The 14,868-nt window shown below is 42.0% G+C and overlaps 1 protein-coding gene across 8 annotated transcripts in view; it reads left to right on the plus strand.

Moving 5' to 3' along the window:
* The first annotated feature begins 1,854 nt into the window (after nucleotides 1-1,854).
* Nucleotides 1,855-14,868, plus strand: part of LOC106575119 (sodium- and chloride-dependent GABA transporter 2) — a 54,308-nt gene continuing 41,294 nt past the window's right edge. Inside the window, exons 1-4 of one of the 8 annotated variants that reach the window (XM_014151328.2) lie at nucleotides 1,855-1,901; nucleotides 2,171-2,254; nucleotides 6,559-6,797; nucleotides 9,770-9,904. In XM_014151328.2, the coding sequence (XP_014006803.1) occupies nucleotides 1,870-1,901; nucleotides 2,171-2,254; nucleotides 6,559-6,797; nucleotides 9,770-9,904 (490 nt within the window). In that variant the 5' untranslated portion in view covers nucleotides 1,855-1,869. Of the gene's footprint in view, nucleotides 1,902-1,979; nucleotides 2,255-6,116; nucleotides 6,336-6,558; nucleotides 6,798-9,769; nucleotides 9,905-14,868 lie in introns of those variants that run through there. The other 7 variants (XM_045698757.1, XM_014151327.2, XR_001321689.2 and 4 more) reach the window with 7 other exon arrangements.

The raw sequence follows: 14,868 nt of genomic DNA on the forward strand, positions 1-14,868 counted from the left end.
TTTGTTCTACTCAAATGGGTAATGGGTGTCTTACACAAGACTGGGGACACCTGGAGGAATGCCGTTGACACTAAAAATGTCGACGCACTAGCTAACCTACAACACTATAGTCTAGTCAGAACCTTATGTTCATTTCCTATGCAGGTGCCCAAAGTGGCAAAAATGGGATAAAGCTACAGGTGGCAGCGACCTCACTTCCTTTGAGCCTTAACACTTCGTTCAGCTGTTGCTCAACCTACATCCATCCACCAACAATCTTGTACTTTTTTGATGGCTTTTGGGTTGGCGATGATTTATTCTGAATTATTAGAAAGGTTGTCATATACGGTTACTTTAATATTGAATAAACACACTAGATTACATGTGGACTTTGAGTCAAGAAACTAAGTATTCCATTCAAGATCTTCATCTTGGATGAATAATATGGGTAGGCAATGAACTGGTCAAAGCATTTTAGAGCCTGCAAGGCTATAAGCTTTGCATGCTTGGGCAATGAGGAGGGAGTGCAAATACAGAAAAGTTATTCAGGCCTTTTCACACTGCATTGTTCTTAGCCCCTGGCTTGCCTTAGCCCTTGGCTAAGACTGACCCTGGGCTAGCTTAGCATGTGTTCACATAAGCAGGGCTAACTGAAACCGACTGTCACTTTTCTGGAGTAGAATATTCAAATTAGGGGACTGTGATTGGCTCACCCTGGGTTAAGGTTGGCGCTATCCTACATTTAATATGTGCAAGTGTAATCAGTCGCTTAGCCCTGGGCTAAAAGCTCTCTTAGTCAAGGGCTAAGGAGGGCTAAGCCCTGGGCTAAGTGCAGTGTGAACACTATTGACAATTGCATGACAACTAGAAAAAAGGGGGAAAATTTGAAAATAATATTTGGTTATTTTTTTTTTTCATTTTGATTACTGGCCGAATACTTTTAACCACTAGGCTACCTGCCTCTTCCCTGTAATTTTTTGGGGGAAAAGTTAGGAAAACAATACCCTATACAAGTCCCTTCTTTCACGGAACAATGCCTCATTTGGATTGCGAAGAGGATCGTGAATTGCAAGTACATATTAGGGGACTTAGAGAAGACTGGAGACGAGAAGGACATTAAAGAAGAGGTAGAGTCCCAGTTCCAACAGGGGTTTGATTTTATAAAATAATAACCAGTCCTTAATACAAAGCATGTATAATCTTAATTCTTAGACAATAGAACCATACCTGCAATAGTATTGTGTTCAGTTTTACCAAGAGTAGAGTGATCATAATCTACTCTTGGCATTACAGTGGCTTTAAACAGGTTCATGCTTAGTCTTGTATCTAATGGGGGTATTATTAATTGTGTGTGTGTGTGTGTGTGTGTGTGTGTGTGTGTTAATGTCTACAATAATAGTATCGGACTCATTGTGTATTCACTTATGGTCCATAGAAGATCACCTGTGCTGTCTACTGCAGTACGTTTGCAAGTCAACTGTGGTTATTTTTGCAGTTAGACTGCAATAATACTGTAGTCATATTCTGTTACTGTAACTTCATAACTACAAGATTTTTTCTTTTAGGGGAGAATTTAAAATGTCTGCTGTGCACCGTCATCGGGAATATAGCAGGCAAAAGGACCCCCAGCAAGACGCATTATTCCTTGTGTAACACTCATGCCTATCGCCTTGAAGGGCATTGGCCACTGTTCTTTGTGACAGAGGTCTAAGTGCTGTAGGACCCGCTACTCGTGAACGCCTTTCAGCTTCTAATGCTGCGTTCAAGTGCTAGTCGGAAACCTGAAAACTCAGACAAACCCCGACTTGTTACTGGTTGAACACGGCACGCGTATAACTACAACCAGTTAGCAAGTCGGACATTTAAGTGTTTCCTAGTTCCGAATAGCACATGAACACGGCAAATGTACTCTTCGGAATTAGGTAGGCTAAAATGACCGCGGTTGTTATACATGAACACTTGGCGAAGGGGACTTTACACCTGTCGTAATCCTTGTGAAATGCTAAATGTTGTCCATGAAAAACGCATTGTTTCTAGGCTATTTATTTGTGTGGTTTCATTTGCGCTGTGCTCTGTTGTATGCCGTATAAAACTTTTCGCTTACCGTACCAAATGAAACCTGATTATTATAAATGTTTAACCCAGTAATTCCAAAGTTCACATATGCTCACATAACTATTTGTGTTGCCAGTGAGGTGTGTTATAAAAGGCACAAGGAAGGCATGTTGTGGAGATCCGTCTCTACATTCATTGTAGGCTATCATACCAGGTACAGGTACGTTTTCTTTCCACTAACTACTTTTGCACTTGATAGGAAAGCTAAGCAAATGTCATCGTTGTGTATCGTTAATGGCCAAATGCGAACTGTTACAGATAGTGTAGCAATAGCGGCCACACTGTAGTCCAAAATCATTGCAAACTACGCCTCTAGCCTAATTGTGTAGCTACAGCGGCTACACCAGCCCAAAATCATTGCAAGCTACGCCTCTATCTAGTCCTGCGTCTTGATTGTAAAAGGATGCAAAAATGGGACCTTTGTCTTCTGACTAGGCTACTGCATATCCGTTTTAAACTGTGAAATTCCTCCTAGTGTTGATTGAACATGTGTTTTTGCTATCTCTGTCCCTCAATCTATATGGATCCTGGAGAGGTTATATCAGAGACCGTAAAAGGCAGGGTTATATAGGTGCACTTGACTGACATCACTATCTCACTAGACACGTGTAAAACCAAAGACTGTGGTAACAACATAGTAGTCACATGACAGTTGCAGTTTGAGTAACCCAGCTGACAAAAGAAAGCAACAGTAATGGTGTCTTTCCTAGGCACTAAGTCTAGGCAGTAAATAGGGGCGGCAGATAGCCTAGTGGATCGAATCCCCGAGCTGACAAGCAGTGTTTCCAACTCCACAGTAAGGAAAGTAGCTATTGGCTGTCCTAAAAGTCGCTAGAAGTCGCTAAATGACGTCATCGCCTAATTTGCATAATTGGCCATGTGCGTGTAATTGTGATGGATGCTGTAGGAGAGAGGAATAACGTCATTGTGGGAGAGACAACACCCTAAATGTGTTTAGAACTACAAATGAACTTTCTTCTGTCGATTCTTGTTTTGTTTTTTTATGTCACAATTTCAACCCTCCTCCATTATCCGGGCTTGGGACCGGCAAAAGTGACCCAAAAGAGACACTCTGGCGGAGTTACTTCGTTTTTTATTACATTTTTTTGTTTCTTAGTTTAGTTTTTTACATTTACATCCCGCCCTGAATGTAAGCCAGGGCTGGATCAGCAAGCGGCGGCTTCCCGCATGCGCGATTCATTTGCGGTCTGGACGTGGAGGGGTGAACATCTCCTGCTCTGACTGCAGCTGGGAGGGCTGGTGCCCTTTGGGACTGGGGTGGGGCCCACGGTAGCACCCGCTGCTCGTTGAGAAGAGTAAGAACTATATGTGCTTTCACGTCAGAGTCTCCAATAACACCAGAAAAAAGTCGCTAGATTTGTCGCTAGTCGCTTTTTTGAAAATGTGTCACTAGAGGAGTCTGAATACACGCTAAATATAGCGACAAAGTCGCTAAGTTGGCAACACTGCTGACAAGGTACAAATCTGTCGTTCTGCCCCTGGACAAGGCAGTTAACCCACTGTTCCCCAGTAGGCTGTCATTGTAAATAATAATTTGTTCTTAACTGGCTTGCCTAGTTAAATAAATATTTTTTTTAAAAGCATGCCATGGTTCGTTAGACAAAGCCTATTGGAAAATGAATGGCGTTTTTGTAAGGTTTTTGGATAAATGCAGAAAATAAGGTCTGTGGTAAACACAGGTTAGGAGATTATATATACTGCTCAAAAAAATAAAGGGAACACTTAAACAACACATCCTAGATCTGAATGAAAGAAATAATCGTATTAAATACTTTTTTCTTTACATAGTTGAATGTGCTGACAACAAAATCACACAAATAATCAATGGAAATCCAATTTATCAACCCATGGAGGTCTGGATTTGGAGTCACACTCAAAATTAAAGTGGAAAACCACACTACAGGCTGATCCAACTTTGATGTAATGTCCTTAAAACAAGTCAAAATGAGGCTCAGTAGTGTGTGTGGCCTCCACGTGCCTGTATGACCTCCCTACAACATCTGGGCATGCTCCTGATGAGGTGACGGATGGTCTCCTGAGGGATCTCCTCCCAGACCTGGACTAAAGCATCCGCCAACTCCTGGACAGTCTGTGGTGCAACGTGGCGTTGGTGGATGGAGCGAGACATGATGTCCCAGATGTGCTCAATTGGATTCAGGTCTGGGGAACGGGCGGGCCAGTCCATAGCATCAATGCCTTCCTCTTGCAGGAACTGCTGACACACTCCAGCCACATGAGGTCTAGCATTGTCTTGCATTAGGAGGAACCCAGGGCCAACCGCACCAGCATATGGTCTCACAAGGGGTCTGAGGGTCTCATCTCGGTACCTAATGGCAGTCAGGCTACCTCTGGCGAGCACATGGAGGGCTGTGCGGCCCCTCAAAGAAATGCCACCCCACACCATGACTGACCCACCGCCAAACCGGTCATGCTGGAGGATGTTGCAGGCAGCAGAACGTTCTCCACGGTGTCTCCAGACTCTGTCACGCCTGTCACATGCTCAGTGTGAACCTGCTTTCATCTGTGAAGAGCACAGGGCGCCAGTGGCGAATTTTCCAATCTCTGGCAAATGCCAAACGTCCTGCACGGTGTTGGGCTGTAAGCACAACCCCCACCTGTGGATGTCAGGCCCTCATACCACCCTCATGGAGTCTGTTTCTGACCGTTTGAGCAGACACATGCACATTTGTGGCCTGCTGGAGGTCATTTTGCAGGGCTCTGGCAGTGCTTCTCCTGCTCCTCCTTGCACAAAGGCGGATGTAGCGGTCCTGCTGCTGGGTTGTTGCCCTCCTACGGCCTCCTCCACGTCTCCTGATGTACTGGCCTGTCTCCTGGGTGCGCCTCCATGCTCTGGACACTACGCTGACAGACACAGCAAACCTTCTTGCAACAGCTCGCATTGATGTGCCATCCTGGATGAGCTGCACTACCTGAGCCACTTGTGTGGGTTGTAGACTCCGTCTCATGCTACCACTAGATTGAAAGCACCGCCAGCATTCAAAAGTGACCAAAACATCAGCCAGGAAGCATAGGAACTGAGAAGTGGTCTGTGGTCCCCACCTGCAGAACCACTCCTTTATTGGGGGTGTCTTGCTAATTGCCTATAATTTCCACCTGTTGTCTATTCCATTTGCACAACAGCATGTGAAATTTATTGTCAATCAGTGTTGCTTCCTAAGTGGACAGTTTGATTTCACAGAAGTGTGATTGACTTGGAGTTACATTGTGTTGTTTAAGTGTTCCCTTTATTTTTTTGAGCAGTGTACATTTTGCTCTATGAGATTATCTTCATCAGCTAACAACTTTTTGTGAATTTTGAAGCATTTACGTAATAAAAAAAACAATGCACAAAGGCTATATAATTATTAAAGATCATGTTCTGACTGATATTTTCTCATAGAGCAAAACGTATAAGAACTTATAGGCCTGTGTTAATATTATACTATTTGCCATTTAGCAGACGCTTTTATCAAAAAAGGGACTTACAGTCATAGGTGCATACATTTTATGCATGGGTGATCCCAGGAATCAAACCCACTACCCTAGCGTTACAAGCATTGTACTCTACCAACTGAGCTACAAAGGACCTCAACTTATTTTTGGGTTTCAGGTCCAAGGGGGGTGAGTACTTATGATACCCACTGTACATTGAGAAAGGAAGCTGAGCTGAGTTGCTATAGGGGTTAGTAGATATTCAAATTCAGTCTCTGTGTGTCTTTTACTTTCCCCATTCATTTTGCCCATAGAAATGGCTGAATCATTTTTGGACTACAAGCTGGTGAGCTCTATGGTGTGGGATGTGATAGGAGGAGGGGGGGTTTAGGAATGAAGTTGCTCACGTTTACATACAAACAGACTGCAGAATTGATGCGTGGCACAGGAGCATATGTGGTGCCAGTCTACGACTTGTACTTGTATTTAAATCACGATTTACAGTTAGTTGTTGACATCCCCCGAAACACCAAACACGCATATACAAACACCTTCTAGACCTTTGCTGCGTCCCAAATGGTACCTTATTTCCTACATAGTGCACTACTTTTGAATAGGGTGCCATTTGGAACGTAGACCTTGTGTATCCTGAGGAAGTCAGATAGCAGACACACCCGACACAGGGCTGGCCATGAGAAGGGAGGTACAGAAATGTTACGCAGGCAGGCCAACCGTCAGAGAAGCACCCTACTAAGGTTGTTGGTCACTCCATCGCAGGCGGCAGAGATGTAAGCACTCATGTAAACTCGCTCTCTCTCTCCCATTCTGTAGCCAAATTTGTATTTTTCCTTTGTTTTTCCCACTAATGGCTCCTCAGTGGTCATTCATCTTCGCTGTTACAGAGATGCAAGCTCCCTGCCATCTCTCTCTCTCTATCTCACTAACTCTAGCCTAATTCATATTTTTCCCATATGGCTGCCTTGTTCTCATCCATCCCCTCTCTATCTGTAGGAGTGTGTGTGTATCTCTACCGGATCCCGTCATGTCGACCCAGCCTGCTCCGGAGCAGGGAGGTGTGTTGCTGATCAGTGGCCTGCACATGAAGAGGCTGGAGGCCGGGAAAGTGGAAGGCCTGCAGGCCCGGGGCCAGTGGGCCAGCAAGGCAGAGTTCCTGCTGGCTGTGGCGGGACAGATCATAGGCCTGGGAAACGTGTGGAGATTCCCCTACCTGTGCTACAAGAATGGAGGAGGTGAGAAACTAAGTTTGAAGGAAAGACTCTACCACAGATGTCAGAGCTAACTGTACTTTTTTTAATCATAACATCAATGGAACAATACAGAAAGTGGGCGCCGTAAAATAACCCTAGGGTCAACCACTGTAAGAATAACATCTCACATGACTTCCAACTGTACAGACATAACAATATGTAGGCCTTATCTTGGAACCCAGAATTAAATGTTATGGTACGAGTCTGTCACGAGACTAAAGTAGGCCCACATTATGTTGCGACACAAAGTGGGAAGGAAATAGATTTCATTGTGATTTATTTTTTGCAATTGATCTACACAAAATATTCCACAATGTTAGTGAAAATAAAATTCCATAGATTTTTTACAAATGAATACTAATTAAATAACTAAAATATAGTTGTTGCATAAGTATTCACCCTCTTTTGTTTAGGCAAGCCTAAATTAGTTCAGGAGTAGAATTTGGCTTAAGAAATCACATAATAAGTTACATGGACTCATTCTGTGTGAAATAATAGGTGTTCACATGATGTTTTTATGACTACCCGTTCCTCTATCCCCCATATATACAACATATGTAAGGTCCCTCAGTCAAGTATTGAATTTCAAGCACAGATTGAACTACACAGATCTGGGAGCTTTTTGAATGTGTAACGCCCTGGTCAGAGAGAGGTTTTTTTTTGTTCTCTATTTTGGTTAGGCCAGGGTGTTACATGGGTGGGCGTTCTATGTTCTTTTTTCTATGTTGGTTTGTTTCTTTGGTTTGGCCGTGTGTGGCTCCCAATCAGGCACAGCTGTAGTTCGTTGTTGCTGATTGGGAGTCACACACAAGGAGCCTGTTTTTCCTTTGGGTTTTGTGGGGGATTGTTTCTGTTTAGTGTTTTGCACCTGACAGGACTGTTTGGCTGTCGGTTTTCTTGTTTTGTGTGTATAGTGTTCTTACGTTTATTAAAATTCAAAGATGAACACTAACTCCGCTGCACCTTGGTCTACTTCCACAGACAGCCGCTACAGAATGGTTTATAAAGAAGGGTAGTGATTGGTAGATGGGTATCAATAACAAATCAGACATTGAATATCTCTTCAAGCACGGTCAAGTTAATAATAATAATGCTGTGGATAATGTATGAAACCACACAGACACATCAAAGATACAGGTGTCCTTCTGAGCTGCAGGACGGGAAAGAGAGAAGAAAGAAAGAAACTGCTCAGAGATGTCACCATCAGGCCATTGGTGATTTTAATAAAATAGCTACGGAGTTCAATGGCAGTGATGGGAGAAAAATGAGGGTGGATCAACAACATTGTAGTAACTCCACAATAATGACCTACACTTAGAAAAAAGGTTATATCTACAACCTTAAAAGGGTTATTCAGCTGTCCCCATAGAAGAACCCTTTGAAGAACGCTTTTTGGTTCCAGGTAGAACCCTTTTGGGTTCAATGTTTGAACCTTTTCCATAGAGGGTTCTGCATGGAACCAAAAAGGGTTCTCCTATGGGGACAGCCAAATAACCCTTTTTTTCTAAGAGTGTAAATGACAGAGTGAAAAGAACAATAACAATATATAGAATACAAGGCACTAAAGTAATACCAAAAAAAACAGGGCAAAGGAATACACTTTTAAGCCTAAATACAAAGCCTTATGCTTGGGGCAAATCCAACTCAACACATCACTGAGTGACTGCTTCCTTATTTTCAAGCATGGTGGAGGCTGTATCATGGTATGGCAGGTTTTCTTCTGTGTAGAAAAGTCTTGGGTGTTTTTGGGTTTTTTCGGACCTCCTACCTCCAAACAAACACAAAAACATTATTTTGGGAAATACTTTTCGGGATGTAAAAAAACGTTTTTAGTGTAAAGTTAAACGACTAAAACTAGATATAAAGTTTTTAGAAAAGATAATGGACCTATATATTTTTAAATAAGATAATCTTTGAGAACTATCAATCACCAAAATAAAAGCTAGACAGGCAGAGAGAATCTAAACTTATGCATGCAGGTGTAGTTTTGTCATTGTTATACTGTTTCAGTCTCTCCGATAGCATTAGCAATGGCAAAATGTGTAGAATTCCATGAAATGAGCTTTAAAACTGCAAATTTTCTTTTAGCCCCATGGAAAGATGTGTAGAATTGCAGAATATTTGCTTTAGAGGGCCTCTAAAATGTTCAGTCAGTTACTGTACCATTGGTCATGGCCACACTCCCACCACGCCTACCACCTAAGCCCCATTTTGATCCAGAAGAAGCCTTGTAGGGTATGCTTGACATCGACAAAGACTGGGTAGTTTTTCAGGATAAAAAGAAATGAGAGGAAATCCTGCTTCAGTCTGCTTTACACCAGACACTGGAAGAGGAATTCACCTTTTAGCAGGACAATAACCTACAACACAAGGCCAAATCTACACTGGGAGTTTCTTACCAACAAGACAGTGAAAGTCTGATTGAAAATCTATGGCAAGACTTGAAAATTGATGTCTAGCCATGATCCCCCAATATCTTGACAGAGCTTGAAGGATTGGGGGCAAATATTGCACAATGACAATGAAATCCATTTTAATCCCAGTTTGGAACAATAACATGAGAGGAAATCCAAGGGGGGTGAACACCCACTGTACATTGAGAAAGGAAGCTGAGTTGATATAGGGGGTAGTAGATATTCAAACTCAATCTTTGTGTGTGTCTCTCTTTCTCTGTCTGTCAGTATGTCTACTTCTCTCTCTCTCTTTTTATCTCTCTTTCTCGCTCTTTCTCTCTCTGTCCACCCTCAGCTCTAACACACCTGATTGTGGACAACAGATTCCTATCGCTTAAAGACAACTATAGCAGTATTATCCCCATGGGGAAAAACAGTACATACATGCATAGTTTCTGGGCTATAAATAAGAGACAAAGTCAAAGTGCTGAAGTGCTATATTGTACTTATGTCTCTTTCTCTCTTTATCTGTGTTCATCCATCTCTCTATCGCTCTCCCAGGTGTGTTCTTTGTGCCCTACCTGTTGTTTCTGGTTCTGTGTGGTGTTCCTCTCTTCCTGATGGAGACCTCTCTGGGTCAGTATACCAGCCTGGGAGGGGTCAGCGCCTGGAGTAGCATCTGCCCACTGTTCGGAGGTACACACGCACACACGCACACCCCCCAAGGTATACATCCACGCACAAATGTTAGGGTGACTGTATTACCGCCACACCGGTGGTCACGAGTCATGACGGCAGTCAAATTCCACGTGACCTTTTAGTCACCATAATTAGGTTTCTCCAAGCTATGATGCTGCTGATGGTCATTAGTAGCCTACCAAACTTGCTAACTGTCTGGTACTCAGCACTCTACTGTCCCTCTAATCACTCTGACAAATGTAATTTAAAATCGAATAAAATACTTCATGTGAGCTCATGTTGCACAGCATTTCAATAGGCTATGCAATTGCATGAGAAAACAGAGTGACGACCTCTATTAAAAAGAGGATCCCATCATCTTTCTAATCGCTAGGCCTACTATATTTATTTCTCAACTTTCCTAATATAGAGCACATTGCTTCTCTTCACAACAGGAGTATAGCCTACTTGGCTGGCATAAAAATGAACCATGGGAAAAGCATCCTCCATTCGCTATTTAAGTGCATAGATCACATGTATTTTTTTCCCCTGCCCCTGTTTCAAGACCGGTGCATGATAATGGTGCATTCTAAATAAAAGAACGTATATTATTTAGTATATGTAAAGACAAGATTAAATCAGGAATAGTCTGATGGGTGACAATATTAGCCTATCACTTGTGAATGATATACTGTATTATCACCTGTGAATGAATCCCAGCTTGTGTGCTGGCAAGAAACGGCGCATTCCTTTTTTTTGTGACGTTTTGTTCAAATCATAGTCGCACACCTCATGTAGCCTATGCCATAGGCCTATATATTTTAATAAGGTTTGTATCACAACTAAAGTGGCCAAATAACTTCTTACAATTTAAGCACATTAATGCGATTTACAAGGGGTGTAGTGCCTAACTGGCATACGTATGCAGCGTGTGAGTTTCAAGTTTGGGGAAGATAATTTTCACCATAAAAATGCACCTTTTTATAATAAAAGCATTACATGCATAATCACATTTGCGGGCATTTTTGAGAATGGTGTTTTCCAGCTAATTGATTGCATGTTGGAACATTCATGCTGATATCCTACTGCTGTGTGCGCATTGCTGCGCTTATAATGTGAAGAAATAGCCTAATAGTTTACCAACAATTTAAGCTAAACGTTCTGATCTGTTGCGTCAACCTCATTGCTTACTAAATGTTTTGCTGTTGCGTCAACCTCATTGCTTACAACTGTCCCAGACTATGTTTGGAATATTTGTTTCTGGCACAGAATAGGAAAGGTCAACTTTTGTACTATGGGGGATAGTAGATTGACATAGGCTAGTGCTTTTGCTGTTTGTTAGGCCTACTCATCTTGTTGGCTGACAAAAAGTAAATATGGACAGTTCTTCCAATATGCGCCTCGGAATTGGATTAGCTCGATGTGTCCGTCTTCACTTGTTGCCTGTGATAAAGATCATTGGCTAATCGTATTTACCTTTCAGTGGCAATCACAGGCGGCCGGTGGCACTGTAATTGGGGAGAACTGGCTCATAGAACGAAGTAAATGGAATGGTATGGAATACATCAAACACGTGGTTTCCATGTGTTTGATAACATTCTATTCACTCCATTTCAGTCAGAAACCTTTTTAACCAAAAAACTGAAGTCAGACCCCTACTTAATGAGACTTGAATCATCCCAAATTTCATCAGGATCATTGTTTCAAAAGGTTTTTTGATTTGTCAACACAGCTCCTTCCTGTTCACTTCCTAAGCACTGGGATGACACACATAACAAGTCATCAATTTACTCCGCTAAGTTTGTTTCAGCGGGAAAAAGCACTCTCAAATCTTTGCAGAAATATCCACGTGTTTTTGCAAACTTTGAATAGTCTACATCTGGCTAACCAATGAAGTAATCCACAAATGATCAGATTGCGTTACTCATTTCAAGCAATCCAATGGATTTTGAAATAGTTTTCTTCCTACGAATTTGGCTCTAGATTTTCAACGGTTGGAGATATTACCATCCCTGAAAGCTAAGACTTTCAGGAACAAGTATGTGTCTTCTGTTTCCATCTAAGACACAAGCTGTGCAGGACTTTTTAGAAGGGAGAGTGATGAACTTGCACAGGATAACTGAAGGAAATGAATTGATTCTCCATAAACGAGGATATATAAGATTGTTTGATGACCATCCCTGATGTTTTCCTGAACATTACAATACCTTTCTGATGCATTTCAATCATTCCAAGGCCTGCTTCCTTCAGACTGAAATTTGCCATTACCTGATTTAACATATCGTGTGCTAGATAATATTATTGAGATAATGGCAATAAGGTCAAATTCTAACAATTCATCACATTTGTTTCTGATATCCCCAAATGTCGTAAAGTAGAGAATCAGGTAATCAAATAGGTCCATGTTAATAAATGTAAGTATTATGTATAAATTCATTTAATATCATCAATTAATACATTTTAGTTTGTGACCCCCTCCAACCCCTGTTCTCCAGTGGGTATGGCGGCTCACCAAGTGATTTTGTTTTACAGAAATTGTTCCCTCTAAAATATTAGTGACTAACACTGGTCTAAACTGTTCAACCTGGGACATGTTCATGAGGGAACACCATAGTGAAACATTTTACAACAGAAAACAAAAACAAGCATATCTTATTAAGTTCAGATATTGCCTCGTTTTCTGTTTTTGTGCCGTTCTGTCCCATTTCATAACCTGGGTACTAGTCCGTTTGTGCCATCATGCCACTCCTTGTCATGCCAAACATGTTTGGCATGACAAGGAGTGGCATGATGGCTCAAATAGACTGGTACCCCAGCTCTGCCTGCTGAACACAACCTGGGTGTGGTACTTTCTACAGGTGCAGCCAGATGACTAGCTCCTTAGCAAAGCCACCTGGTCGACACATTGTAAACGTTGTCTATCTTGTAAACAAGCTGGTGTTACAACTCTCTGCCTCTGGATAGCTTTCCGTTTCACGTAAACATGCCTCTTCCTCCTCCTCCTCTCCCCCTCATACAGACAGCTGCTGTTCTCTGTCCGTATGGCCAACAGCTGCACAGACACACTTACATGCTCGTACACACACATACAGTGCGTTTGGAAAGTTTTCAGACCCCTTCCCTTTTTCCACATTTTGTTACGTTACAGCCTTATTGTAAAATGTATTAAATAAAAATCCTCATCAATCTACACACAATACCTCGTAATGACGAAGCGAAAACAGGTTTTTAGACATTTTTACTAATGTATAAAAAAAAGAATACTTTATTTACAAAAGTATTCAGACCCTTTGCTATGAGACTCGAAATTGAGCCCAGGTGCATCCTGTTTCCATTGATCATCCTTGAGATGTTTCTACAACTTGATTGGAGTCCACCTGTGGTACATTTGAATGGACATGATTTGGAAAGGCACACACCTGTCTATATAAGGTCCCACAGTTGACAGTGCATGTCAGAGCAAAACCCAAGCCATGATGTCGAAGCAACTGTCCGTAGCGCTCAGAGACAGGATTGTGTCAAGGAAAAGATCTGGGGAAGGGTACCAAAACATTTCTGCAGCATTGAAGGTCCCCAAGAACACCGTGGCCTTCATCATTCTTAAATGGTAGAAGTTTGGAACCACCAAGACTCTTCCTAGAGCTGGCCGCCTGGCCAAACTGAACAATCGGGGGAGAAGGGCCTTGGTCAGGGAGGTGACCAAGAACCAGATGCTGTGCAGTGATGCTCTCCATGCCAAGTTTGTGGCGTCAGACCCAAGAAGACTCAAGGCTGTAATCGCTGCCAAAGGTGCTTCAACAAAGTACTGAGTAAAGGGTCGAAATACTTATGTAAATGTAATATTTTTTTTAAATTATACATTTGCTAAAACCTGCTTTGGGGTTTTGTGTTTAGATTGAGGGGGAAAAAAACAGTTAATCAAATTTTAGAATAAGGCTGTAATGTAACAAAATGTGGAAAAAGTCATGGGGTCTGAATACTTTCCGAATGCACTGTACACGCTCGCACAGACACACACAGAGCCCAGATAAGACAGCAGGCGTGGAATGTTTACAGCGAGTTGTGTGATGGCCAACAGAGCCATGTGTTAGCAGATGGACAAACACTGCTGCTGCATCTGTGTTTTGGTACATTTAGTACTAGTAGATTAGCCTTCCCTGTAGCTCAGTTGGTAGAGCATGGTGTTTGCAACGCATGGTGTTTGCAACGCCAGGGTTGTGGGTTCGATTCCCACGGGGGGCCAGTATGGAGAAAAAAAATGTATGAAATTAAATGTATGAACTGTATTCACTACTGTAAGTCGCTCTGGATAAGAGCGTCTGCTAAATGACTAAAATGTAAAATGTAATTTTTAGACGTGTCTGTCTGTGCACGTGTGCATGCTCTTTAGTGTGTCCTAAGTTTTAAGGGTGAAATCTTATCTTAAAAGCTATGCAAATGTGTGTGCACATTTACTGTACCCTTGTTAATCCATGATTTACATGGGAGTTCAAGTTTGTTTGTGGGTGTGTCTGTTTAGCGTTTTTATCAAACGGTTAGTAACGACCACTCAAGTTGATGGGTTAAAAGCCAACCTGTGTATTGTTCACGAAATAGCACAGGAAATGCACACTAACTGTTTTATTTGAATTATAGCTGTGTATCCATGAGAATGTATCAGTATTTTTTTTTTTCCCTGTGCCTGCGTGTTTGTTGTCTGTGTGCCTCTGCCTGTGTTTGAGTGTGGGTTTTGTCTGTGCCTGTGTTTGTGTAAATGCGCGCACGTGCGTTGTGGTGTGTGTGTGTGGGTGTGTAACTAAAGTTTTTCATGCAGTAAAGGTCTGACAAAGTTTTAGCCACTTTTTTTGGTACTTTTGTATCCATGAGAGTCCATGTGACTTTAAAAAAAAAAGTTTTAATCCTTGATTGTAATGTTTCATTTTTGTATTTAACCTTTATTTAACCAGGTTAGTTTCAAAGAGACCTGCACCTGGAATGTGATT

The sequence above is a fragment of the Salmo salar genome, chromosome ssa17, assembly GCF_905237065.1.
Source record: "Salmo salar chromosome ssa17, Ssal_v3.1, whole genome shotgun sequence".
Taxonomy (NCBI): domain Eukaryota; kingdom Metazoa; phylum Chordata; class Actinopteri; order Salmoniformes; family Salmonidae; genus Salmo; species Salmo salar.